General features: G+C 50.5%; 2 protein-coding genes across 9 annotated transcripts; one reads left to right on the top strand and one right to left on the bottom strand.

Moving 5' to 3' along the window:
* Nucleotides 1–213: 213 nt before the first annotated feature.
* On the top strand, nt 214–14618 carry ABCD4 (ATP binding cassette subfamily D member 4). 8 transcript variants are annotated; one of them, XM_033062972.2, is made up of 19 exons: nt 214–276; nt 496–620; nt 738–865; nt 1061–1200; nt 3513–3629; nt 3917–4042; nt 4727–4777; nt 7355–7449; nt 8354–8475; nt 9316–9407; nt 9561–9650; nt 9918–10126; nt 10421–10512; nt 10718–10754; nt 11754–11803; nt 12084–12136; nt 12470–12546; nt 13695–13810; nt 13951–14617. In XM_033062972.2, the coding sequence occupies exons 1-19, from the start codon at nt 260–262 to the stop codon at nt 14044–14046; spliced, it is 1833 nt and encodes a 610-aa protein (XP_032918863.1). In that variant the 5' UTR covers nt 214–259; the 3' UTR covers nt 14047–14617. The 8 variants fall into 8 exon arrangements, 7 of the variants coding, with proteins under 7 accessions (XP_032918863.1, XP_032918864.1, XP_032918865.1 ...); XM_033062973.2 differs by having other exon boundaries at nt 9921–10126; nt 13951–14616; XR_004418252.1 differs by lacking the exon at nt 13951–14617 and having other exon boundaries at nt 12445–12546; nt 13695–13716.
* A 300-nt stretch (nt 14619–14918) lies between these two features.
* On the bottom strand, nt 14919–26284 carry LOC116997844 (acetyl-coenzyme A synthetase 2-like, mitochondrial). Its single transcript, XM_033062982.1, has 13 exons — nt 24292–26284; nt 22834–22930; nt 21495–21694; nt 20845–21020; nt 20075–20227; nt 18749–18896; nt 18177–18314; nt 17946–18038; nt 17440–17552; nt 16841–16967; nt 16054–16181; nt 15762–15825; nt 14919–15454 (listed from the first exon to the last, which is right to left on the bottom strand). Exons 1-13 carry the CDS (start codon nt 24602–24604, stop codon nt 15069–15071), a joined length of 2136 nt encoding a protein of 711 aa, XP_032918873.1. The 5' UTR covers nt 24605–26284; the 3' UTR covers nt 14919–15068.
* Between the last annotated feature and the right edge of the window lie 333 nt (nt 26285–26617).

The raw sequence follows: 26617 nt of genomic DNA on the forward strand, positions 1-26617 counted from the left end.
CACCGCGGTCCGTGTCTGTGAGCAGCGGGCGGGGAGGAGCTGAGGGACGCGCGCACATCCACCGGGCCCGGCCCGGCCGTGTGGGACCGCGCACACGCGCACGGCGCCGGCAGGGGGCGCTGTGCCCCCGGTCAGCGCGGCGTGTCGCCAGGGGGCGCTCCGCGGGGCGGCGCGGCGGGGGCGGCGCTGGCGGGCGGACCTCGATGGTGACGCCACACGCGGAAGCGGCGGCAGCGGCGGCCGGCCCCGGGCGGGGCTGATGCCGGGCGAGGAGAGGTGATGAATATTCAAGTGGAGCGCCAGTGAGGGCGGGTCTGGCCCGGCTGGTCCGGTTCGGCGGGCGTCGATGGCGGGCGCCCGCGGCAGCGCGGGGGGCGCCGGCGGGCGGTGAGAACGGACCGGGCCGGGCCGGGGCGTGTCGGGGGGGAGGTGGGGGGGGAGGTGGGGTGGGACCCCCGAGCTCACTGCCGGCCCCCGCGTCTCTCTCCGCTGCAGGGCTGGCTCCCGGCTGGACGGGCTGTTCCTGCGGCGGTTCCTGCGGCTCCTGGCCGTTCTCTTTCCTGGATGGCCCTCCCCGAGCGCCCTCATGTTCCTGACGCTGCTCGGTGTTGCCCTGCTGGGTGAGCCCGGGTGGTGGGGATGGGGGGCTGCACCCCACGTCTGCTCCCTGTGGTCCCCCACTTTGCCTTGTCACCGCAGTCCATCAATTCCTTCCCCTGCTTGCCTTTCTCCTCCAGAGCAGCTGGTTATTTACCAGGTCGGCGTCATCCCCAGCCAGTACTATGAGGTCCTAGGGAACAAGGACTTCTCCGGGTTCAAAACATTGACTGCTCTTGCCGTGACTCTGATCATTGTGAACTCCACGGTAAGACCAGAGCTTCACGTGTCTTGGGAGAGGAAGGGAAAGCTGCCCATACCTTCTAGCATGATCCTGGTCACAAACGATTCAAGTCTGCCCATGCCCTGAATCACTAGTACAAACTGCTAGTTTTTATTTCATTTTGAAAAAATGTTTGTTCTCATTTATCTCTCCCCATCCGTCTCTTTGCCCTTGTTCCAGCTAAAAAGTTTCGACCAGTTTATCTGCAACATGATGTATGTGAACTGGAGGAAATCCCTCACTGAATACCTCCACAGCTGCTACTTCCAAGGCCAGGTCTACTACAGCCTGCACGTGCTGCGTGAGGACATCGATAACCCGTAGGCTGCCAGCAGCTTCTTTCAGTATCTTGCTTGGCTTCTGGGCTGCTGTGCACCTTTTCCTGACTTCTCTTTGTCTCTGGGTAGGGGCTTGAGCCCTAGAAGGTTTTACCATCTAGGCACAAATCTAGGTACCCTATTCTACCCTGGTGGGAGGTGATAGCTGTTGCTGGGAATTCCTGTGACTGCTGGTCATGATGGTTTTAGGGGCAGGATGTTTCAGTTGTAAGGAAAGTGGATACCCATTTGAACAGGGATCTAGTGCTGCTATGAAACACCCTGTCTGCAAACTCAGTCCTTGACACTGTGATGTTGCAAAGAGCCTGGCTGGACTCCTTTTCACAGCTGGTGCGTTAGGTCAGTCCCCGTTCTGTTTGAACTTTAAACATCAGAATCTGCAGCTGAGCACAGTTCAGTTGTATTTTAGTGGTTTGATAACTCATGGGAGTCACATCCAGGAAGGGTTTTGTTTTGCTCTGTGTGAGGGTTGCATTTCCTTTTCCTGTTCCTAGGAAGTGTCTGTCAGTGCTGACCTGAAATATAAGAAGAGGCGCATTCAATCTCTCCTTGTGGATTCCAGCCCCCACCCCCAAGAGGTCCCACTCCAGTTTGCTTCGTGCACTGTCCTGTTTACTGCAGAGCTCTTGATCTACCTGGGCAGTGCAGCAAAGGTCGAATTCCCTTCCTCACAGCTGTGTGTGGACCTTGGCCTCCCGGCCCGTCCTTGCACACAGGGCATTGCTGCCATAGCTGCGTATTGTGAAGATCTAAAAATCTTATGTTAGACATCATGTGAGAGGTCACAGAATCACAAAATATTCTTAGTTGAGTGGACCCACATGGATCATTGAGTCCAACTCTTTACGTGAATAGCCCACACAGGGATTGATCTCGTGGCATTATTAGCACCATGCAGCAAAAGAGGCAGCTCTTCTGGCCTTTGCAGACCAAATGTGTGGGATTACCGTGAAGTATGTCTCATGACACTTTGCTTCTGCTCCAACATTCAGTCTTACTGTTTAGTGTGGTTTTGGTGCCACTGCAAAAATTCTCTTCTTGCAATTCCTTGATGAGAGTTTTTTCCCTTCACCAGGTACTTAGAGAGCAAGCAAGAGACCTTCCATTAGGCAGTGCAAACCAAACTGAGTGTTAAATGCCTGGAGTCATCCACTTCAAAGGAATGAAAAGTGGATTCTGAGTGGCATACAAACACTTGCAGCACCTAGCAGAGCATTTGAGTTGATGCTTTCATGTGTTTCATGTGCTTTCATTACATGTTACTTAATAGCTTGTAAAAAGTAATATCCTCCTATGAGACAATAGCACAATTTAAGTTACAACTTTATGGGAATATTACAGTCTGAGGAAAAGGAAAAACGATGACTGTAAGGTCAGTCAGGGTGAGAGCTGCCCCAGAATTAAATGCATTGCTGTTCCAGAACTGCAGAAATGTTAAAAGATGAATGTCGTTGTGGTTGTATCTGCACTGATACTAACCAGTCCATCGTTGCTCTTCATTCTGAACTCCAGCATTAAGTTACAGCCTTTCCACTGGAAAGCCCTCATCCATTTGTTCTGGACAGATGAGGTGCTGAGGAATAAATGTACTGAAATTCTTCCTAGTTAGTCCCAAGTGCAACTCCTGCTCAGCAGTGGGATAGATGGGACTTGAGGGTCTGTCACCCATGTGCCTGCTTCCAGTGAGGTGAGAAGGCTTGGTGTGCTGCTTCCTGCTCTTGAGGGCTAGGGTGGGTGGAAACATTTCCTTCTGTGCAGCAAAGGAGCCAGAGGTACTTCATGCAGAGCCAAGGCATCGGCTCTTGTGGAAGGGTAGCTTTGATTAAAATGTTTGCAAATATCCAACAACTGGTGAATGCCTGGCCTGTGCCCTAGCCTGTCATGATGGGTCTGATGGTATCTCAGCCCAGTACTTAAGATTAGGGGGAGAATCAGTAGTTTTTCATCGTATGGGGGTTGTTCCAGGGGAGGAGTAAAGGACATTGACACAGAGACCTTCAGCACAAGTGTTGAACAATTGTTGAACAAGTGTTGTTGAAAGCTGAACAAGAGATAAAAACAAGGAACAGGGTGAAAGCAATGGCAAGAGTTGTTCTTCCTGGGTGCTGTTAAGGGCCTTGGGTGGGTCCTGCTGGGCCATGAAAATGGTCTTCTGTGGGGGAGCTGCAGGTCCTTCCCAGGCAAGGTTGTTCACCTGCAGCACTGAAACAGCCTGGTTTGTGTCCTGCTAGGCATTTAGTACTGGCTCTTGCTTCTGGGCTGTAATGATGTCAATAGCTCTTTGTGTTGAGCAGGGACCAGCGCATCAGCCAGGATGTGGAGAGGTTCTGCAGGCAGCTCAGCTCCATGGCCAGCAAGCTCGTCATCTCACCCTTCACACTGGCCTACTACACATACCAGTGCTTTCACAGGTAAGGATGTATCCTGGCTCTGCTTGCATACCTCTTTTCTGTGTTCTTTCTTTGGAGCCTGCCAGCCATGTTACAACTCCCCAGATGGATATTTTTACACATGGGTGAGTGGTCTCTACTCTCCAAAGAGAACTCTGTGTTGGGGATACTGGGATACGCAAAAACTTCTGCCCATATTTCTGTGAAACGCAAGAGAGGAGACAGCTGAGGGCTTTGATTGTTTGAGCCTAATGGTGCAGGATTCCTTTTGCTTGGATTATTAATTGACTTCTCTTTCTCCTCTGCAGCACAGGCTGGCTAGGCCCAGTGAGCATTTTTGGGTATTTCATCATTGGGACAATGATTAACAAAGTGTTGATGAGCCCAATTGTGTTTAAACTTGTGCAGCAGGAAAAACTGGAGGGAGATTTCAGGTGGGTCCCAGCAGAGCTGTTTTCACTGCCCCATGGCAGCTCCTGTGAAAGTTTCTTTTTTGTCTCCATTCAGTGCTGTGTATTTAGCTATTCTTTTGTCTGTGACTTTCTCCACTCTCAGAGAAGGCAACCTGTGCAATGGTGCCTCAAAGTCGGTGTACTGAGCCCCTGCCAACCATTCACAGCCTTGTGTCATGGCAGGCAATGCCATGTTCAGTCTCACAACCCAGTCTTTCCATATGCTCTCTAAGTCATCTCCTCCCCCTTGCTTCTAAGGCTGGCTGTGTGTGTAGCAGGGGCTGTGTAGCTTTCCCTGGGGCTCAAGGCATCCAGGGACAGCAGCATAAGCTGTTGTGGCACAGGGAGCCCAGCCCAGGGCAGTTGGCTGCCGTGATTTTTTATGGTGGAAATGCTGGACTAGCAGCAAACAGTAAGCCCAAGGGCTAAGAAGATGTGCACAGAGAGCAGGGTATCAAACAAAGGTACCACTGAGCTGGCCCTGAATGATGGCATCTCCTGTTAAGCCTTGGTCTCTGGTGCCTTTCTGAGCCTGTTGAGTATTTCTGTAAAGAGATGCCTCAGATCACTGGTCTAACATGAAAGATAAGTTTCCTCTAGGAATGGTTTTGGCTACATAATTCACTGAGCATTTGTGCACAGTTACAATTTTTTTTGGTTGTACAGGTTCAAGCACATGCAGATTCGTGTCAATGCAGAACCAGCTGCTTTCTACAGGTTAGTAGTGTTAATTTCTTTGTATCCTCAAAAGGACTGTCCCTGTTCAGAGCATCCTTGTTATGTTCACATATCCCAAAGGAGCCGAAGTTCTGTTGCTGCAGCTTTCTGTCCCTTCCACTGCAGCATCATACAGCCCTGATGCTCTGTTCTTTGCATTCTGTGCATGATCTGCAGAAATAATCCACAGCAACTGGAGACAACTATCTTTCCTTTGCCTCCCTTCTAACATCCTCAGAGGCAGATACAGATTTGGTGCTGGCTTAGAGACCATTACTGATGTTTTGCCAGTAGAAGATTGCTCAAAGTCTTATTGCATCTGGTTCTGCTGAGGACTTGTTGCATGTTCCTTCTGGACCCATCCTGCTGCTGCTTACCTGCATGTCTTCCGTGGGTGTGCTAGCTGCTACCTGGCCACCTTGGCTGTGCTTTGCTCCTCTTGGTCAGTCTGTGCCCTGACCCTCCATATGCTGTACTGGTGCTCTGAATTTGCTCAATGCCATTCACCCAAGAGCTGAGCACACAATCAGGAGCCTGGCAGCACCACCCCCATTTAGTGATGCCACAAAGCTTGTTGAGCTGCTGCTTGGTTCACCAGGGAAGGAGGCATGAATTTGGTGTAACTTGTGTTGGGATGGCAGGAGGTTGTTACTTCCCTCTTGTCACGAGTCCGCCTTTGCCCTTTACATTGCGAAATTGTACTTCTTCCAGGAATTGTAGCACGTGTTCTCTCTCTGGTCTTCCCTGCCTATGATCTGTATTTGGCTCCCTCATGCTGTATTGAGCAGGCATTTCAAGTGTTGTGCTGCTGACTTCACAGTGGTTTGATTCAAAATCACTGATTTCGTAATAGCTTATATTGATAGGCATGAGACTGATTTAACTCACCAAAATCAATCTTGGTTTGCACTGGCAAGTCTGAGTTATTTCTTTGTGCTCTGATTGATTCTTACTGGTTGATGATCATTTTTTGTAATGGAAAAGATACTATAATTACATACCCTTATTTAAGATGCAGTACTTTCCCTCTCAATTTTGATATTTTTTATTCTGTTACTAAGTAGAAAATGTAAAGTGCATTGTTATATCAGAAAACAGAATGTCTTGGTTCAGTACAGTGTTTTAATAGAAAAATTTCATTTTGTGTGAAACTAGAATGTAGCTGAGTTGCATACAACCAGGCATTTTCATGGTAAGCATCATAATTTAAAATTAAGGAATTTTTTAAAAGGTTGCATTCCTAGAATCTTGCAAGAAGAGGAGGATGTGGTGAATTGCTCGTCTTGATTGTTCAATTTCTCTAGCTTGTGATCTTGTCCTCTTAAGACTGCCTAAACATTGTTTTGGTAAAGGAGGAAACAGAAGCAGGCCACTGCCACCTTTTTACTTCTTTTGTTACTAAGCCTTTGGCAAACTTGCTTTGAAAGTGAAGTGAATGGAAGGAAAAGAGGAAACCAGTACAGCAGTCTCTCCTCATTTGCAGCAGGATTATAGCTCTAGAATAAAGATTTCCAGTTCCTTTCTCAGCTTTAACTCCTTGTGTTCAAGCCTTTCTCCTTTCCTAATACATGGATTGCAGCTCAGTAGTTACCTGAGATGTGTTATAAGGCAGTAAAACCAAACTGAATTCTAACCAGGTACCTTTTGAGAAAGAAAATGTATTTTTCTAAGAACTGAGAATCTTAAGAAATGAGACCTCAAAAATCTTATTTTGGATGTTTTTGTGCTGCTTCTGGCCTTATCTTTGTGGGCCCTAATGACTTCCCTGTTGCAGACCATGGTGGGAGCGTGGTTTGTGTAGTGAGCACAAGCCTCTGTTGGATGTCAGGGACAATAGCTGCCATGGCAGGTGGGAGTCTGAAGTGAGATGTGGAGCTCTCTGCATTTTGCCACCTGAGGGCAGCCCAGGCCTTGCAAAGCAGCAGAAGGAGCTGTCACAGTTGCTTGAAGCTGGTGGTGTAGGAGATGTCTCTTTACTCTGGCTCAGCCTGGCCACTGCAGCATCACTACTAACTTGTGTGCTGGGTGACCTGATGGAGATAGCCCTGGGAAGGGCGGAGCTGGGGTACCTATACCAGGGGTACTGTGCACTGCTCAGGACTTGGCTGTGTCCCATTCCTGTGGAGTGGGAAATGGCAAGAGGTGGGCTGAGGCTGCTGGCCATGCAGGCCATATGGGCTGATTATCACGCCCGGATGCTCCTCTGCCCTCTTCTTTCTGGGTCCAGCTGTGTAGCAGTGTCATCCCTCTTCTCCTGCCAGGCTGCATTTGGGAACTATGTTTTACCTTGGGTGTACATTGCTTCAGGCTGGAGCCTTGCTGACAGTGTCTGGCCTGGCTTTACCTCCTCCTGCTGCAACAGCAGCAGCCATGGGCTCTGGGAGAGATTTACAGGACTGCTTACTTCAGCCAGAGTTCCTTGATGATACCCTTCAGGAAGGCAGTCCTGGCTGTTCAGTTCCTTGTCAATAAAGAACTTGTTAGTTGGAGAAAAAGGTGCCAGGCCCGTTCAAAGCTTCAGTTTTAAAGCCCATGGTCCTAGGATGTCTGTGGCATGTTGCAATCTTACTTTTACAGGGCTGGGCGAGTGGAGCACATGCGCACAGACCGGAGGCTGCAGAGCCTGCTGAAGACCCAGAAGGAGCTGATAGGCAAGGAGCTGTGGCTATACAGTGAGTGAGCAGATTGGGGGTGAAGTGGGATGTGTGGTAACTCCATTGCGGTGGCCCCACGCTGGGGAGCTCTACTGGTAGAGCAGTTGGGTGGGTGCTGTGTTTTCTTCTTCTGCCTCTTGCTGGTACATGTGAAAGCTTGAGGGTCAGTAGAGGGTGCTTCCTGAAGTGCTAAATGGGAATCCTGTTGTGTAAAAGCTTCATAAAGAGGCCAAGTTGTGGAAGACCCAGAATCTGGCTTTCTGTGGGGCAAGTGTTCAAAGGCCAAGAGGGAAGGGCTTGAGCTTTGGGGACTGTATATGTGGTTGGGAGCTGTGGAAACTTCTTCCCTGTAGAGCCTTAAGCATGGTTGTCCCCTGAAAATGTCCCTTCTCCCTTTTTCATTGGGTCCAGGTTTTGTCATTAAATGACCCCTGTAAAGACAGCTTTTCCCAATCTCAGCAACACAGTGAGAAGTGTCTGTGGGAATTTGGGATCTTAAGTCTTTCTGCCCGTTATGTGCTCCCACAACACACTTCATGGCAAACCATCTCACCCCAGAACTTCCTTTTTGCCCTCCCGTCCTGTTCACTGTGAGTCAGTCAGGCCCGTGAAACATAGCAACAAGAAGGCAAAGTGTCTTTTGCCCCGTAATAGTCCCTGAGCTGTGTGTCTGGATGATGATTCTCTGCTCAGGGCCCTACCCCAAAGTGCTCTTGCTTGGCAAATGGATTTTCACCCATTTAGCACAAGCACAAAGCTTGTGCTATCCTACAAAGTGGGTTTTTCTGGTCAGGTTCATCATAAAGGGCCAAAGCAAGAACATAGGTCTTCCTCTGATGGGGCTCAGGCTCAGCACTTGGATTTGCTGGGACAGAGGTTTCTATTTTAACTCACTGTTTTCTTTCAATGTGCTTGTGCTCAGTTGGGATCAACACATTTGATTATCTGGGCAGCATCCTGAGCTACGTGGTCATTGCCATTCCCATCTTTTCTGGGGTCTACGGTGACCTGAGTCCAACAGAGCTCAGTGCCCTTGTCAGCAAGGTGAGCTAAGGGTAATCTCTGTGACCCCATCCTGGTGGGTGAGCAGGCACTGAGGATGGAGATTTCATGTGGGGCTGGTGGCCCTGGGGCTAGATAACCTGCAGCACTTGATCTTCAGGTTAAACAGTCCCTACTCACAGTGTCATGGAAATGGGAGCTTGTAGCCAGCTGGTATGTGATTAACTTGGGGGTGAGAACTGTCAAGGACACATTTACATAAGTGTTTCCTGGCTCAGACCTTTGTGTCTAAAAAGAGCAGGGAAGTCAGTCTCTGGTTTTCAGCAATGCAGGTGGGGATGGGGTCTGTGCAGTGCTGTAGGTCTGGGTTATGCCCTGGGCTAGTTCCTGTGGTGAGCCTGGCCATCAGTGAGGCTGAGCTGGTTTGCATTCACCTTCCTGACCTGACTCATTACCAGATACTGAAAACTGGCTTGTGATAGAGAATGCAGAGCTAAAAATAGCTAAGTGGGCACTGCAGGCTGACACCCTTCTCTGAGCCATATATGGTGCTGAGGCAGGGTTGGTGGCACAGATCTCTATGACTTGGGCAAACATGCTGGGCCCTAGGCAGGCCATCAGGCATTTTGCAAACATCATCCCTGGGTGACAAGACATGTCTACCTGGCAAAAACTGCTGTACTGATCAAGGAAGGCCTGCTTCTTTCAAATGTGGTCATCTTCACTCCCACCACCCTGGGTGACTTCACCAACCCTCATTCATCTTGCTGAGACAGCTGATGTAGCCAAATGTGTGGACTCCTTGGCTGCCTCCTTGCAGTCATGGAATAAGGGTCAGGGCCCCAGCTCAGACCCTTACTCTGGCATGTGATTTCTCCCCAGAATGCCTTTGTTTCCATCTACCTCATTGGCTGCTTCAGCCAGCTCATAGATCTCTCCAGCACTGTGACTGATGTAGCTGGCTACACACACAGGTGAGATTATCTGTGGGCTTATCTGCCCAGGTCTGTGCTAAAAAAAAAAAATCCAAAAAACAGTTGCTCGTGTACAAGCATGGGCAAGTTTGGATATTGTGAGAAGGCTGCTGGAATTGTCCCTGACTTCCATGCAACCCTTTGTGTTTCTAGGATTGGTGAACTGCAGGAGACCTTGCTGAGCCTTGGCAGAAAAAAAAATGGTAACTACTCAGAAGCCAAAACCAGTTGGGATTTGGACAGGTGAGTCGCCTCTCAGCAACTGCCTGGCTTGCAGTTTATGTGCCAGAGTGTGGGGTTGCCATGGGATGGAGGTAGCCCTTGGTGTCACAGTCTGTTGCATGCATTTGGTTGGAGCAGGCAGTGCTCGCTGTCAATTGCCATTCCCAGGGTGTGTGGGGCAGGGCTACTTTCACAGAGGCACAGGAAGTCTAAGGTGCCTGAGCTTTGCAATCTTAGCATGGTCACTTACTTCCGGATCGCTCATTCTTTGTCTTGGTGGTGGCCCAGCAGCCCTTCTGGGGAGGACCCAGTACCAAGGGACACAGCTTTCCTTCTGGAGCAAGTGACACTCTCAGTACCATCCTCTGGCAAGCTGCTCATCAAGGACCTGAGCCTCAGGATCTCACAAGGAAACAGTGTGATGATTGTGGGAAACACTGGTACAGGGAAGACATCTCTCCTGAGGGTCCTTGGAGGACTCTGGGAGAGCACACGGGGTAAGGACTGCTACTTGCCCCAGCCTTCTCTTTCCCAACCAAGGCTACCCTTAGTTTGCAAGGTGGCAGTGTGGCAGTTCGTGAGGCCAATGCCACCATGTGATGGTGAATGTGTCATTGATACACTGATTTGAGCCACCCATCTCTGTCAAATTACTTGGCTCTCATTGCTTTGCTCTGTGTTGCAAAAATGCTTTTGGTGGGGACTTGTTGGCTACTTCATGGGACAGGATTACACGGGGCAGTGGGGAGTTGCTGCCTGGTACTGCAGGTGTGATGAGTGTCTGTGTGCAGGGAGCATCAGGATGCTGACCAGCTTTGGCCCCCGAGGAGTGGTGTTCCTACCACAGCGGCCCTTCTTCACTGATGGAAGCCTGCGTGAGCAGGTGAGCCCAGGGTCTGTCTTTGCTGTGGCCTCAGCTGTGCTCCCAGCTGTGATCATGCCCTGCAAACGCATGGGGTGCAGACAGGCCTGCAAGAGGGAGGATGCCTGTGGCTGCTCCTTCCCTTGTACCTGTGTTCATGCTATTGCATCTCTGGTGGACAGTGTCCAGCTCCCTCTGACATGGTTTCTTTTGCTTTGTTAAACAGGTGATCTATCCCCTAAAGGAGATCTATCCACTTTCAGGTTTGTGGAAATCCATTAGAGCAATTAACCAATGCTATGGTATTGCCTCACTGTCCTGTACCCAGTGCAGCTTCTCCCCTGCTGTAACCCACCAGGAACACTCATCCATTTTGCTATTGTTGCCCTGGTGTTCCCTAGCAGATTAGGGTGTGTTAAGGTCAATTCTCTGTCCCCTTCCTTTTGTGAGGGAGCATACTCACTTGATAAGAACTTGCTGTCACAGTACAATGAGGACAAGCTGGCCATGCTCTTTCTGCTATTCTAGACATGATATATGTTGCTGTTGGGATACATCTGATTTGTTTGGTACAGCCTGACTTTGAGCAAGTCATGTTTGCCTTCATTTCGGTTTTCATCCTCCATCTTTTACTGTTCACTTTTTCAAAATAAGGTCAGAATACATGGATCCTTTCTCTCCCCTGCCCTCTTCCAAAGCCAGACCACACGTGTTTTGCTGTAGCTTGGAGATGTCCAGCAGTGTTACCTGCTGCTTTCAAACACTTGGGAGTCACAATCTTGCTGAGAGTAACTACAGCCATCAGCTACTGTTGTGGCTCTCTGGCAGCTTCAAAGAGGTCCATGGCAGATGCACAGCCCTTTTCAATTTCTGTAGATGCTGACTACTAGCTCAAGTGTATGTTCTGCTCCAGAGCTGACCCAACCTGAGGTATTTCTCTTCCCACATAGGGTCCTTTTTCTGGCTCTTACCTGAACCCCATTCCCATGACTCCACCACTTGTAGTGTGTAGTCTCAGCTCTAAGAGAGTAACTATTGGGCAGGGCCTTGGCAGTTGAAGCATGGTTAACATTTTTAAGGAAGGTCAGTCTTTGGGGCTCTATCTGCCAAAGCTCAGCATCTGGTATAACTAAGTGGTCAGGTCAACTACACTGAACCTCAGGAGATATTCCTGTTCTTCCCTCGTGCCCCACCAACTCCTTCATGCAGCAGTGGCCTCAGCACACACTGCCTCTCCATATGCTGCATGCCTTTCTCCCTAGGGTCTGCAGATGATGAGAGGATTGTGCGATTCCTGGAGCTGGCTGGGCTGGTGAGTCACTGGCAGCACTGCTGTCTTCTTTCCTGGTGCCACCAGTGAGGGAAGAAGGGGCGATTTTTTGTGGCAGCACAGCATGATTGTGTGCTGAACTTATGTGGGGACACTGTACCTGGGACACAATTGTCTATGGGACAGAAGGAGCAGGAGAGATATGGTACAACTTCAGCACAAGTGGGGAAAGGGTAACCGGCAAAAAGAGGACAGTTATGCTCAGGGCCACAGGCTGACAGGGTTGGAGGCTGTGTTCACAAGTCTGCTGTGCTCTCTGTAGACTGATTTGCTGGCAAGGGCTGGAGGACTGGATGAACAGGTGGACTGGAACTGGTAAGGGAGCTACTGTCTGTGTGTATTTCGGTGATTTCTGAGTGGGGAACACTTCTAAGCAGATGTACATTGCTGCTGGATTTATCTGTGTCCATCTGTGTTCTGTGAGTTGTGGACACTATGCAGGAGCAAAGCCTTCATGCCCCAAGCATCTATGCCATCACCAGCTGTGGTGTTCTGCACGCAGCTGTGTAGAGGGGATGCAGCATGGAGGGGGGCACAAGGGACACACAGGGACAGCTATTTGCTGGTCTCCAATATCAGAAGCCATAAGATTTTCAGCAAATGAGCTCTGTTTCTTGCGAAAGGTGTAGAATCTCAACCCTGCTGCAGGTATGACATCCTGTCCCCAGGGGAGATGCAGAGGCTCTCATTTGCACGGCTCTTCTATCTCCAGCCAAAATATGCAGGTGAGTGACTGACTATAAAAGAAGGGGGAATAAAAGACAAGGCCTTTGGTATTTAGAGAAACTGGTACAGAGACAGCTCATTAAATCCTTTTTGTGCTAGCAACATGCTTTGTCTTGGCCATTATTTTAGCAGCATAGCACACAGAGGATTCATTTGTGAAATGTGAAAACATTATTTGTGTGAGGGTGGTAAATCAAGAGGCTGTATATAAGAGATCTTCTTCTTAGGGAACTGGTGATTAATGTTCATGGTCCATCTCCAATGGCACCAGAAGAAGAACTTTGTCAGCCTGCTTACCATTTCTATGTAAAGAAGTGAATGTGTTGGGGAGTGTGGCAGCAGCTGTCATATCTGGAGCTCACGAACATCTGTACGGTTGTGGGGTCCATATGGAAGGTTTAGCCCTGATGTGGCAAAAGAAGACAGGAAGCAGTGGGAGAAACAGTCCTGAGAGACCACAGAAGCATCTGTGATTAGCTAATGGGGCCAATTCCTTGGGCTCTGCTGGGGGCTTGAGCTGTTGGAGGACTTGCCATGAGGGCCAGGCTGGATGTGGGTGAACAGAGCCAGTTTTGGTAGCAGGTAGCTACATGTAAGTACCTCATTTTCCCCAGAAGCCCATGGCACAGCTCAATGATGTCTGGGCAGAAGGAACCTGTGGATTGCAAACTAAAAGCTGTAGAGATACTTTGGATTTATTTGCTCCAGTTCTGTAATATTTACCCTTAATAGTCAGGAAAGTGCCACAGGCCATCCTACATGCTCCATGTAGGGTCTGTGCTGGAAGAGTACACTGACTGTTGTTCAGCCTGGCGCTCTGGCACGTGGTCTGCCTGGAGAAGGTCCTATCTTGACTTTTGCCATGATAGAGACATGGCAATGTCTGACAGCTGTTGAGGGAGAGGAGTAAGGTGAATGGTATGGTTTGGATGGATTCAAGTACTGGAGGGGAAGGACAGCTTTCCTAGTTGCCTGACACCTGCTGTGCCAGAGGAATACCAGAGTCCTTAGGTTTCTTCTCACTTGTCTTCTGCAGATGCTCTTGGGGAACTCTCATTAATATGTGAAATGTTCTTGGGAGTTGCTCTTGGCTACAGGAGATGTCTGGTTGGGAGACGATTTGTGGGGCTTATGACTTTTCTTTCAGTGTTAGATGAAGCCACCAGTGCCTTGACAGAAGAGGTGGAGCATGAACTGTACCAAATGTGCCTTCACCTGGGCATGACACTGATCAGTGTGGGACACAGACCCAGCCTGGAAAAGGTGAGACAGGGAGGCAGCGCTCCATGCCTCCCTCGTGGTGGTGAGGTAAAGCAGGTCTCTGGTGAGCAGAGGGGAGTGACTAAGGCTGGAGGACCTCACTGTAGGTGGATATCCCTCAATGTTGTGCTATTGAATTGCAGTTCCACAGCTGGATTTTGAAACTTCATGGGGAGGGAAGATGGGAGCTCACTCGATGTGAGAAGATGAAGCGGCTCCCCTCTGAGGAAGGACACTGAAAACATGCCCTTATCTGCCACAGAACCTGCACATGTGTGCAAGAGCTCTCAATAGCAGACATGGAGCTGCCAAGCCAGCACCTGTGTCAAACAGTGCAAGACCAGTTCTGGATTTTGCTGATAGACACAGAGTATGTATGAAGTCATGGTGTGGAGTTCTGCCAAGAGTAGACACAACTCTGCCCTCCTTCTCCCAGCCTCCTTCTGGCTCCCCGGCTCTCATGGGTGAAAGAAGCTAAGCTGCTATGCCTCTCTGAGAGAAGATGCTGCCTCATGGAACTTGTAGAAACAGTAGCCAGAGAACCCTCCACTTTCTCCGGCATACATTGGTGTGAGGCTAGAATGCAGCCTCCTTTTCTGTCCTCTGTGCCTTACTAGGAGCTCTGCAGAACAGCTTTATGTACCTTGTGGCTCTGATGAGAATTGTGTTTTCTAGCAGGAGACAAGGGGGGAAGAATGCTAGCACAGAGAAGGGGCATGTCTCTGCCCTTCTTACAACACACACCTAAAAGTGAAAGGAACATTTTTGTATTAAAATCTGGGGCAGGTTTTCAAACTGTTTTTAAGGAGAAGAATCAACTATTTGTTAACCAGACTGTTGTGTGATTTCTTTTCTGGGGTTTGTTTTGGAGGAGATGCTTTTATATTGCCATTGGTCCTAGACAAGACTATCACTAAAGAGCAGAGCAGAGGTAGGAGTAGTATTCCTATCCAGGACTGGACATCCTGCCTGCTGCTACTCCTGCAGCTACTGCAAGGCACAAGGAACCTCAAGGAGGGCTTTCTGCCCTCTGCTTTCATGGAATGAAACAGCTTGTTCTGCCCCTGATGAGTCATGTTGTCTATCTACATGGGTGTATGAAGACAGGTTTTGAAGGTCTCTTCTTGTGGAGAGGTCACTCTAAGACTGCAGTGGAGATGTGATCTGACAACTTACTGGCCACGACTTGCTCAGTGGCTTTTCTGGATGTTTCCCTGGTTTTGCAGTGAAGGAGGAGGAAATGGCTGCTGGCAGAGCCAAGCTAGTTGTCTTTCTGCCGCTCCACAAGGTGCTTGTGTCCCGTTATGATCTGTTGCACAGCCTCATAGTCGTCCAGGGTGGTTAGGTCCCCAAGCTCATTGGCCTTGTTCTCCACAATTTTTCGGAGCACCCGACGCATAATCTTACCCGAGCGTGTCTTGGGCAGCTGGTGTGTGACCTGTAATGGGGAGGAACAGAGCCAAGACTGAAGGAAGGGCTTAGCCAATCTGTCAGTGCAGGTGTTGGACCAATTTGCTTGTGTTACCTGAACATAATCTGGAGCTGCATACTTAGCCATCTTCTTTGAGATGAGCTCCTGTAGCTCAGCAGAAAGAGTCTCCTCTGTGTAGCCACTGTCCTTCTTCAGCACAACAAACACATAGACTCCTGGCAGAAGGACCACCAGGTTACTGAGCATGGTGCATACCATGCCCCTAGGACTCCACCTGGACCTAGTGCCTGAGAGTCCCTCTCTGCTGGTAGCCTCAGGGGATGCTCTGTAGCCAGAACTGTGCTGCTGCCACCTTATGCAAAGCCTAGCTAGTCTGTGGTGCAGATGCAGGTTGTGATGGCTATGCTGAGATCCCTGCTAACATGCTGTATGGTGTGGACACAGCATTGCTACCAGTGCCACTTCCCACTGCAGTGCCACAGCCCCGTGAGATGTTTTGGGGCAGGAAAGAAAGCATCTTACCTTCTCCCTTGATCTCATGGGGGCAGCCAATGACAGCAGACTCTGCCACTGCCACATGGTGACTCTGAAAGAGAACAGGGCAGGAGTTTGACTCAGTGCTCTTGGCAGGCTGGTTGCCACCTGGAGCTGCCCTGACCTGACTTGGCTGTTCCAGCCCACAATAATGCAGGGAGATAAGGAAGGGCCTCAGATGGCTTCTGCCCTTTTTCCTTCCTGCCTCAGTAGGTCTGCAAGCACTGGTCTTTTCCTCCTGCCACTGACTGCTTTAGTTTGGATGTCTTACATCTCTTACCACAATATTCTCCACCTCTGCAGTGCCCAGCCGGTGTCCACTGATGTTAATGACGTCATCCAGCCGTCCTGTTAGCTGGTAGTAGCCCTCACTGGTACGATACACACCATCCCCAGTGAAGAAAAATCCTGCAGAACCATGCCACAGTCACTTGTTGGAGGGAGTATGTGAGCTGCCCAGCAGCCATTCTGGGCTTTTTCCAGCATAACTGGCACATTTCCCCTCCTGTCTGTTGGCGTCAGGGCCCATGTACTCTGCTTCCTCCCCAACTGCTCATGGGTAAATGTGCCTTCCTTCCTTCCTAGTCTTCTCCCTCTGTTAATACCTGCTCTATCATCAGGCTCCTGCCCTGTGTTCTGGCTAATGCTGTGCCTGTCTCATCACCATGGGCTGTGAGCACTTTGCTCCAGTGCAGGTGCCTGTGGTCTTGCTGCTTCTCTTTGCATTACATCAAGACACCCAACAGTCTTGGGCTTGCTCAGTGCCTCTGGGTGAGTCACAGAGGCTGACAGGGTTTGCAAGAGATGCAGAAAGAGGTCTGTGCTCAAGGTGAGTGGAGGCAGAAGGACAAATCCAATGTGTGATCCAGTTGGGAAGGTTGGTGAGGGGCAGTCCTGTGATACCAGACCTGGGGAGATGAAAGGCCTGTGGACTGTGCAGGGTCTCAGGAAGAACAAAGGAGCAGTACCAGCTCTCCTGAATCCTGCCTCCATACAGAAAGCCAGCAAGCAGACCCAACCATACCCAACCAAACATGTGCAAGTGTCCTGCCACATGTTATCCTTACCTGGACGAGGAATCAGGTAAGTTTCCAGAAATCTCTTGTGGTCATTGTAAATGGTTCGTGCCATACCAGGCCAGGCTTGTGAGATGCAAAGAGCTCCAGAGACATTATTTTTAAGAAGGATATTTCCCTGTAGAACAGTTACCTTTTAGAAACCATGGCTGAAGGTACTTGGGATGTTTAGCTACTGCCTGTTTAACAACCCTGTGAGGAGGGTCCTGTGTGCCTCACTTCAGTAGGACAGGCTTAGTCTCTCCCAGCAGAGAGACTGCAGCAAACTGCCTCCCCTGGTGGGATGCAAGGCTTTTCCAGGGAGACTGGCTGTCCCTGCCCAGCCCTGTCCTTCCTGGAAAGATATGCCAGGGAGCCCAAACACAGCCTCTTTTGTCAAGACAGTGCAAGCTAGACAAGAACTCAACTTCTGCACTAGCTGGAAGAACAGCTTCCCCATTTGTCCCTTTCCATTAAGGAAGGTTGCTGTCTAGCAGAGATGAGCAGGAAAGACATGCTTACAGATTTCCACTCCCATCAGCAAATAAGCACTGTGGGTACCGGTGGAAAGGGGACTGAGCCAATGCCTGGACTGCACGCTATAAGCATACCTTGTCATCCAAGAGGCAGGGGCTGATCCCAAAAAAGGGTCTCATAGCCATGCCTGGAAGGATTTCAGCTCCAGGATTAGAAGGACGGGGTGAGATACAGATGCCTCCTGTTTCTGAAGGAAAAGAGAAACAGTAGTGCTCCTCAAAGTAGGGGACAGGAGGAATGTCAAGTAGCACTGCTTGGCCAACAGCCTTTGCCCTGTCCTGTACTGCATGCTGCACAGGCTGGGGTTGGTTTTGCCAAAGAGCCAGGGAAGGAACTTTGCAGAAGGATGATTGTGCTCATTTAGTTCAGCAGGGATCTGTTCAGATGGACCTTCAAATCCCTGTGTTTATCTGGGTTAGCTTGAAAGACTGTTTTTTATGTTTGGGTGCTCATGGGCCATTATAACCTTGTTTATACAAGACTGTCAGCAACAACCACTATCACTTGGCCAGCAAAGCACCAGGTCACTCCTAAAGCCTGGGAGAGCAAAAGCTGGAACAAAGAATCATATGCATCTCACCAGTTTGCCACCAAGTGTCCACTACTGGGCATCGTGTCTCACCAACCACGCGGAAGTACCATTCCCATGCCTCCCTGTTGATGGGTTCCCCCACTGCAAGGGGAAAGACAAGGGGACAGAACTGAAATAGTGCAGTCTCCTGACTCTGGGGTCTCATGTGCTGCTACTCTTGGCATTTGTGGGAAAAGGCACAATGTGATGTCCTGCCCCAGCCCATGGTGCTTCACGTACCTGAGCCAAGCAGTTTAAGAGAAGAGCGGTCATACTTCTTCACCCATTCATTGCCGTATCTCAGGAGCAGGCGGATGGCGGTGGGTGCCCCATAGAACTGGTTAATTCTTAACCTCTCTACTGTTTCCCAGTAGCGGCCTGGAATGGAAACAGGGCCAGTAAGCATCCACACAGGTCCTCCCAGCCCAACACCAAGGCAGAGAAAGAAGAGGTGAGAACAGAGACCCTCCAGCAGTGTCAGGACCCTCAGACAAGTTAATCACATGGTGGGAAGGATGGAAGCAGTTCAGGAGCAGCAGCCCCTTTTTCTTCACATCACCTAGCTCTGCTACCATTCCTTCTGCAGGGAGAGAGAGGGGTTAACAGCTCCATCCCTGGAGAAGCAGCAGTGGTTTCCTAAGCAGAGAAGACAATTCCCCTTGCAGGTCTCTACTGGGCACAGCCCACAGGCTGCTGCTGAGGCAACAGAGTCTTTGCTGCTCGTGTCCTGGCCTCAAGCTGCCAGCATCCTGCCTGCTGTGGATCTCAGGGTGCTGTGGAACCCCCCTGCTCCCATGAGTCACCTCACTTACCAGGGTTAGGATAGACAGGAGTGCTCTCAAAAAGGACAGTGGTACCACCATTGCAGAGGGGGCCGTAGACCACGTAGGTGTGTCCGGTGATCCAGCCAATGTCTGCCACACAGCCAAAGATGTCCCTGTCCTGGTAGTCAAACACGTACTGAACAAGAAAAGAGAGACAGTGAAGGGTTTCACCTGGGCCTGCACAGGCAAGGGGCACAACAAGGAGCAGTGTACTTTGTCAGCTCTAATGTTACTGTGTTTTTCTGTCTTCCTACCACCCCTGCAGGGACACCTTCTTCCTGCAAAGAGTTTTTTTAAAAAAATCATAAAAAATTAAAATTAATTAAATAAAATTGAAGTTAAAAAAACCCAAAGCTATGAAGATACAGGAGACAGACGCTTAAAAATCCCCTCCGCCAAATTTGCTCTTTTCCAGTGGAGAGAGATACAGCCTTTCTTTCCTTTTGCTGGCATCTAGACAAGGCTGATCCAACTCTCCTGTAGCATCTAAACAGAACCTTCTGGGTAAGAAAGGTGCCTCTGTACTTATGTGACCATGAGGAAGGAGAGGAGTTGTAGGCAAGGGGAAAGTGGTAGAGGACTTCATGAGCTTCCTGTAGGCACTGCTGGACTCCAGATGGACAGTAAACACTCAAAACCCCCTGAGCTCAGCAAGGAGCCCAGCACAGGAACGGTGAGGCAGCAAGCAGAAGGATCATGTGATGTCTTGGCCCAGAGCAACCCCAGCCTGCCCACAAGAGCTGGAATCTCTCCCTCTCAGCTGGGTGAGTGCACTGCTGTACCTGCAGGCAGAAAGCAAAATAAGCTCTCCTTCCCACTGCCCCATTTATTCCTTATGAGACCCTTGGTGGCAAGGCTGAAACATGAAGGGATGATGACTACCCTGTGCAGGGCAGAGATGAGTGCTGTCATATTGGCAGCAACACAACCAGCTTCCTAAAGCACTCTTCTTAATTTCATTTACTCAGTACCAGAAGAGCATCCTAGGGGCCACTCTCCCACTAGCCTCACTTCTTGCTGTCTCCTCTGATTTCTGTGGTTTCAGACCCGCTTATTTCTTCCTGCAGCTCCCTGCTGACTTTCATCTGGGGACTCCAGGGCCTCAAGTGTTCCGAGCTCAGAGTAGTATGTATTTGGGAAACCCTGCTATGGAGCACTACCTGTAGCCAGATGTGGTCTGCTGGGGCTTGGAGGGCTTCCCAGAGACTTTGCACTGGATAAAGATGAGCTTGTAATGCAACAAGGAACATGAGTCTTCCCTGCACTGCCTATGAACTGCTGGCTCATGAGCAATTTGTGGCTGGGATCCGTTACCTTGTGTGTGAGAGCAGCAAACAGCAAATAACCAGCTTGGGTATGAACCAAGCCCTTGGGTTTGCCAGTACTGCCTGAAGTGTAGAGAATAAACAACATGTCTTCACTGTCCATGACAGCAGGCTCACAGCATGTATCCTCCTTCATCATCTCCTGCAGAAAAGAGCACAGCAGTTCCCTCAGGGTCTCACAGCCTCCCTTGTGTTGTGCCAACACCTGCTTGTGCACCTCTCTCCTGAGTCTCCCTCCCCTCTAAGCACCTGTGCCACTATGCTCCCCACAAACGTCCTCCAGAAGAAATGCATGGCAGGGAGCACAACTTCACCTGTTCAGAAGTTGTGCTGCATGCTGACAGCCTTGCCACCCTGTGTGCTATGGACAACAGGCACATGCCAGGTCAGCCAGCAGACCCATGTGTGACAGTAGTGGCAGTCCAAGGCTGGATTCACGAAGTAGCAGCCCATGTCTCATGTGTTTCTAGGCCCCTGTCCACCCTGCTATGTGCTCTGGCTTGCACCGCCTGCCCTTGACAGTCAGGGCTGGTAGTATGGGAAGACACACCAGTTGCCCATCCTAATGGCTACTGGGACTGTCCTGAACTTGTGTGCAGTTCTAACTACCGCTGCTGCTGTGGGACAATGACCCCAAATTCTGTCAATGCCAGCAAAACTGCCACGGCCAGGCAAGATCCTCTCTCCACTCAGTGTCCCTGCACCAAGAGCAAGCACTTTGCCGAGGAGAAGTGGCAAAATCGCTGGGCAGCCTCTCACCTCCTCCAGGGGCACATCTAAAGCTGTCATGGGAACTTTGCTGGTGGTCCTCATAGAAACCAGAACTCGTTTCACTCCAGGGCACTGCTTCACGGCCTGGTCCACTGTCTTCTTTAGCTCAATAACCTTGCCACCTCTTAGCCCCTGGTTCACTGTAATCACCGTCTCTGACTGGGCTGCAGAAGACAGAAGAGCCATATAAGCAACTCTGCCCCTCTCCACCAGTCACAGAGCAGTTTGGCTCTACCATGACCTTTCACCTCTCTGTCTCTGTCTCCCAGCCCTCAGTACTCATGTCTTTCTTTTAGCAAAAACAGCAGCTTGCATCTTGGTTTCCCATTCATTTCTGCCTGTGTTGCACCCCCTTACAGGAGACATTGTATCCCAGTCCTTCAGTCTCATGGATGAAAGAGAAAACCCGTTCATCCCATGGGCTGGAAGGTATTTAGTGAGCTCACGACATTTATTGGGTTGCTAGTACCTGCTCCATGACTACACATTATTTCACAGATAGCCTCAGAGAGCCCAGGGAGTCTCACACAGAAAACCTTTGCCATCCACACAGCCCTGAACCCACCTGAGCTGCTGAACCAACAAGCTCAGCATGGTTCCCCAAGGGAAATACGCTGCTGTTACCCACTGCCTCTTACCATCCCGGATCCTGTCAGCGAGAGACTCTGCACTGAAGCCAGCAAACACCACAGCGTGCACAGCCCCAATGCGGGCACAGGCTAGCATGCTAGCCACTGCCAGTGGGCATGGGGGCATGTAGATTGTCACCCTGTCACCCTGCTTCACCCCTTGCCTTTTCAAGGTATTTCCCAGGCGGCATGTCAGCTCCAGTAGTTCCCTGCCCAAAGAAGCAACAACACAGTTAGAGACTTTCTTGCAGATCTTACCTGTGTGCATAAAGATGGGGGGACTCAGAGTCACAAGGACACAGCTTATATCCCTACATACCCTAACCCTCCTTGCTCTGGAGGACCATGGGAGAGCTGTAAAAATCAGTGGGAAGGAAAGAAGACCACTATTCATGGAAAAGACATAAATTAGAATGATTTCTGTACAACAGCAGCCACTGGCAATTCCTCCGGCTCAGCAAATCCACAGCACCTCAGCTGACTTTCTCAGTGACAGCATTCATATTTCTTACCAACCTGTACAACCAGTGTGACACACTGCCCTACACAGTTGGAGGCTACATGTGAGAAGTTAGATATCTCTCCCCAAAACAGGGTCCTGTGCTTTGCTAAAGCTGAGGTCAAGCAAGAACAACAGCTGTAGGAAAGCAATGAGAATAAAGATGCCTCTCCCAAGAAGTGTCCCTCCCAGAAACCACAGCTTGGCATCAGTGAGTCATTTTATGGAAGAGCTCTCCATGCATGGGGATTGGCAGGAGTGGCTGGTTGTATTTGTCATGTGAGGCCTGAAGTCAGAGAGGACAGAGGGACTTGTTTGGTGTGCAGAGGGATTTAAGTGAATTCTGTTGCAGTGACTCAGAGAGCAGGCAATTTAAGCTGGAAAGTAGGAGGCCCCAGACCAACCTAGCAGCGCTGGACAGGCAGCCCTCCCCAGAGAGCCAAATCCAGCAGCACTGCTAACATGAGGATGAGCGTGGGATTTCTCAACACATTTGCAGCTGTGAATTTGCCCTTGCAGACCACTTACCCAGAAGTTTAGATAACAGGAACCTGGATGGGAAGGCACATGTGTGACTTTCCTGTGTATCTTACCCACAAGCATTGCAGCGCTGCCTCAAGGGCTTATATCTCCTCCCCAGCTGGGCAGAGACTCCTCAGGGCCCAGAAGATTTAATTGGGGGTAGGCTGAAGTTTCAGATCAGCACAAGCAAGGCAAGAGCTACCATACTCTGGATCTGTGTGAAGAGATGCTGCATTCCCTTGCATGACAGGTATCAGCAGATCAGCCCTGTGCAGTGTTCATTTATGCTACAATATGCCTCTCATATGTTAAAGGGTAATTACTGACCTGTATGTCACCCGTACCTCCTCTCCAGGTTCATCCTTCTCCCAGATTAAGGCCACTTTGTCTGGGGCTACATGGACATGACGATCCAGACAATTCACTGGAAAGGAAAACCCAGTATCATTGACAGAGCAACCCTCAGTACCTCTTACCTCTCATAAAGGCAGGACTGGCAGTTGCATTTTCAGGTCAAAGTCAGAGCTGTGTGTGCCTTCTCAGCATTAGCCTTGGGCAACCTTTGTGGATACCAGCCAGGAGATCACAAGCACCATCCCAAGCCTGCTAATGCTACTCAGCACTCCAATACCTGCCAATCCCCACTATCAGCTGCCTCCTCAACTATGACTTTATGCACTCCAGAAAACACCTGAAGTCCCTTTGGAGGTCACATCCCCAGTGCCTTCAGAGTGCTGGCAAACATTAACTAAGCCGTCACTCCACCCAGCACTGCCTTGAAGCTGCCTCCGGGGTGAACTAGGGTAGTTTCTTTTAGTGGCATTGCTCCTAAATAACAAATGTAGGACAAAGGGAAGCTCTGCACTGGAAGGCTGCAGAGTGTACTTGTCCAAGATGGAAAAGAGCCAGGGTAAATAGAGTGCACAGCTCCTGGCTTTCCAGGGACATCGTAAGCTGAGGCTTTGGCTGGAGTTCTTCCATGTAAAGTTCCCCACATTGCTGGCAGCTGCAGTTTCCTCAGAAGCCTTGTTCCACTCTCTCTTTTCCTTAAACCTGCTAAAGTCATGGGATGATGCAGCAGCCCCAGATTGCATACCAGCTTTTTTCTCCTGACCATTTGTAGTTTTCCAGGAGAGAAAGAAATGCATACAAAAGGAGAAAGAGAAAGATGTCAAATCCCAAAGGCAAATAACTCTTACTCTCCTTCCCAAATAGATTACATAAGATGTGATTTTCTCAGAGGTCTGTCTCATATTTTGAACATGGGGACCAACAGCACTGTGAGGACACAGTGTCACCAGCCCCAGTGTGTTCCCCTGATAGCCCCCCTAAGGAAATAGTCCCAGTCCACAAAAGAGCTTCCCACTACAGTGGTGACAGATGGCTCATTTCTCCTGTATTTTGCTTTCTACAGATACATACTGAGCAGGAACAACCTAGAGCAACCCTGCCAGCTGAATGCACAGGGTTCAGTGTTACTGCCTATGGTGCTGCAGGACAGAGCTACTGCACTGCTGTACGATCCACAGGGGCTGAGAGAGAGCAACCCAGCTACTAGCACACACCAATCCAGCTGCAACCTTTTCAATGAAACCCAGTTGCTTCCTTAGGACCAGCCACAACCTTACACTACAGCCACTGCGGGACCAACTGGACCTTTTGGGGAGCCCCCTCTCTCCAGACCTTTAACTCTGTGCTCTTCTGATACATTCCCAGGGCTAAAGTCACACACATAGAAGCATCTGCAGGCACTTGGTATGATCCCATGTCCATCTCCTTCCTTACCTGTCACATTTAGCTGCCCACCCAGGAACCAGGAGATTCTGCCCTGGTACAAGTTGCAGTCCTGGACAGAGTGGAAGGGGGTAATCCAGGTGAGCCGGCTCCTTCCTAGTGCTTCCCAGAAGATGTCACTCTGCCCCACTGACAACTTGTATAAATCTTGGTGGTCCTTGGATCTGGGGAAGGCGACGGCTTCAGGCATGTAGGCAGTGAGAGGCCTGTGGCTCCAGGATCTGGCAGCCGCCAGCCCAGAGGGGCATCTGGGAGCCTGAGAAAGAGCTTTGAAGCAGCAGGTCTTGGCCAGCAGCCTGGCCATCACTGCAGGGTACCTGCCTCTCACTGAGGAGATGGATGTCTGCAGCTCTTATAGCTGCTTGGGACACCTGGCCCAGGCAAGACTCTGGCCTCTGTGTTAGGTGAGGCTGCGTTGTCCTGAGCTGACTGGACACAAAGCAGTTCTCTCACACAGCGATCCCGGGCACCCCTTTTGCCCTGCTTGTTCTTCTCCTCCTCTTTTCCAGAGGACCATGGGAAAAAAGAAATTCAATCACTGTAAGGGAGGGGAAAGGGGTGGGCTGTAGAAATATTTGACTGAAAATAACCTTCATGCTAATCTGAGTCCTGACAGCAGCTCCTGAACAGGAGCCAGGTTAAACGTGTGCCTGGGCTCTCCTCAGGAGCCAAGGTGCCTGGGCCAGGCTCCAGCAGCCTGCTCCTTCTCTCCTAGAGCTGCACTGCATCCCCAGACCCCTCTGTTTCATCCGCACTCACCTCCCTCACACCTCTGTCTATTCATCACCATCCCGTCCCTTGCCACAGCACCCCCACTGCATCCCCCAGTCCTCTGCTGGCCACAAAGACATCTCAGGGCAGGTCCCTGTAAATCTTAGGACCACCGCCATGCTAGTCATGAGTGATGGGACTATCCCCTTCCCAGAATTAATTCCCATTTCCAGCAGAGCACTGGGCTGTGGTGGGAAAGTTTTTCTCACATGGCTGCAGGAGGGGAATATTGCATCCCATTCCACCTCACTCCTGGGGTGGCTGTCAGAGCTGTCCCCTCTGGCAGGTTGGGCTGGGCTCTCTGCCTCCTCCCAAGCACTGCAGACTGGCTGTACCACAGCTGGGCTGGGAGCACTCAATGAGGCCATGGTGGGCCAGCTGGAGGTGGTTTGGCATGAAGCACTGCAGCCCATCTCCTTACGCTGAGACCTCCCACCACCCACTGTAGCAGAGCTCAGCTGCCTACCTGCTTCCCAACAGGGTTTTTTTTTCTGCCTTCCTTTCCTTCAGGCCCTATATAGGTAGTTTATTTAAGGCAGAATTTGGAGGATTCCTTAATGTCAGTGAGCAAATTCCATTCTCTTCCTAGGGGGCACAAAAGAAGAGCAGAAAAAGGCTCTGCTTGCAAGTAGGGTTGTTCTAGCCAGGCACACCTAAGGAATCAACAGTAGAGATGACAGGGTTAGTAGATCTCCTCTTTGCTCTTCAAAGTGCAACACCACTCCCCATCTGTGGAGCTGGTATGCTTGGTGAACAGGCTGGACACCAGTGTGGGAGACAGGCACTATTTCCCATCAGGCGCACTCATCCCAGACCACACACCTGTTTTATGTCAAAGCCACCCCAAGCTTGGTGGGAACCCATAAGGGCGCTGTCCCCCTGGGGAAGCACAGTCCTTTGGGCTTACAGCCCCTTCACCAACCCAGGCCCAAGCCGCCTCATTGTTCCACAAGTCGCTTATTTCCTCTGCGCACCTGCTCTGCCTCAGTATTTTTTCCTGTCCCTGGAAGACACTGGGTTTTTCCACCAGCCCATCCGCAGATTCTTGGCAGGGCAGGTAGCTCCTTACCTGGTGCTGTGGTTTAACGAAGTCTGGTTTTCGGTTGGGGCAGCCCACGGCGGCAGGGGGAGCGCCCGTGGGGCCGGGAGGAGCCAATCAGCCGGCTGGGCTGAGGAGCCACTCAGCGGCTAGTTTGGAAGATTGACACCCGGGTAAACCACTTAAAAGAGTTGGACACGCCTCTGTGGAAAAGCAGGTGTGAAAACAAACACAGCCCGAGAAAAACTTCTGGCTTTGAACAGGGAACTGGCTGGGCTCTGCTGGGCTCTGCTGGGCTGGGCTCTGCTGCGGCGCTGGCCGCTTCCTGGAAAACCCGCCAGGCCCCATCCCGGCGGAGCCTGCCAGTCCTTTTTTGCTGGTGGCACTGCTGGGCCATGCCACCGAAGGCCATCCCAACGCCAAGAGCGACCACACGGCCAGGACCAGTGCCAGGAGCAGCCCTGTGGTCAGCGCTGGGGTTGGTCCCAAGGCCAGGAGTGGCTGGGG

This window comes from Catharus ustulatus, chromosome 6 (assembly GCF_009819885.2).
Source record: "Catharus ustulatus isolate bCatUst1 chromosome 6, bCatUst1.pri.v2, whole genome shotgun sequence".
Taxonomy (NCBI): Eukaryota; Metazoa; Chordata; class Aves; order Passeriformes; family Turdidae; genus Catharus; species Catharus ustulatus.

What these genes read in the sequence shown, in the direction of transcription:
- ABCD4 (XM_033062972.2), top strand. An exon ending in TCCTGGAGCTGGCTGGGCTG is followed by an intron (nt 11,804 to 12,083) that starts GTGAGTCACTGG and finishes TGCTCTCTGTAG; the next exon opens with ACTGATTTGCTGGCAAGGGC. An exon ending in GAACAGGTGGACTGGAACTG is followed by an intron (nt 12,137 to 12,469) that starts GTAAGGGAGCTA and finishes ACCCTGCTGCAG; the next exon opens with GTATGACATCCTGTCCCCAG.
- LOC116997844 (XM_033062982.1), bottom strand. Translation starts at nt 24,604, where the DNA reads ATGGCCAGGCTGCTGGCCAAGACCTGCTGCTTCAAAGCTCTTTCTCAG. An exon ending in CAGAGGTGGAGAATATTGTG is followed by an intron (nt 15,826 to 16,053) that starts GTAAGAGATGTA and finishes GTTCTCTTTCAG; the next exon opens with AGTCACCATGTGGCAGTGGC. An exon ending in CCATGAGATCAAGGGAGAAG is followed by an intron (nt 15,455 to 15,761) that starts GTAAGATGCTTT and finishes TCCTTCTGCCAG; the next exon opens with GAGTCTATGTGTTTGTTGTG.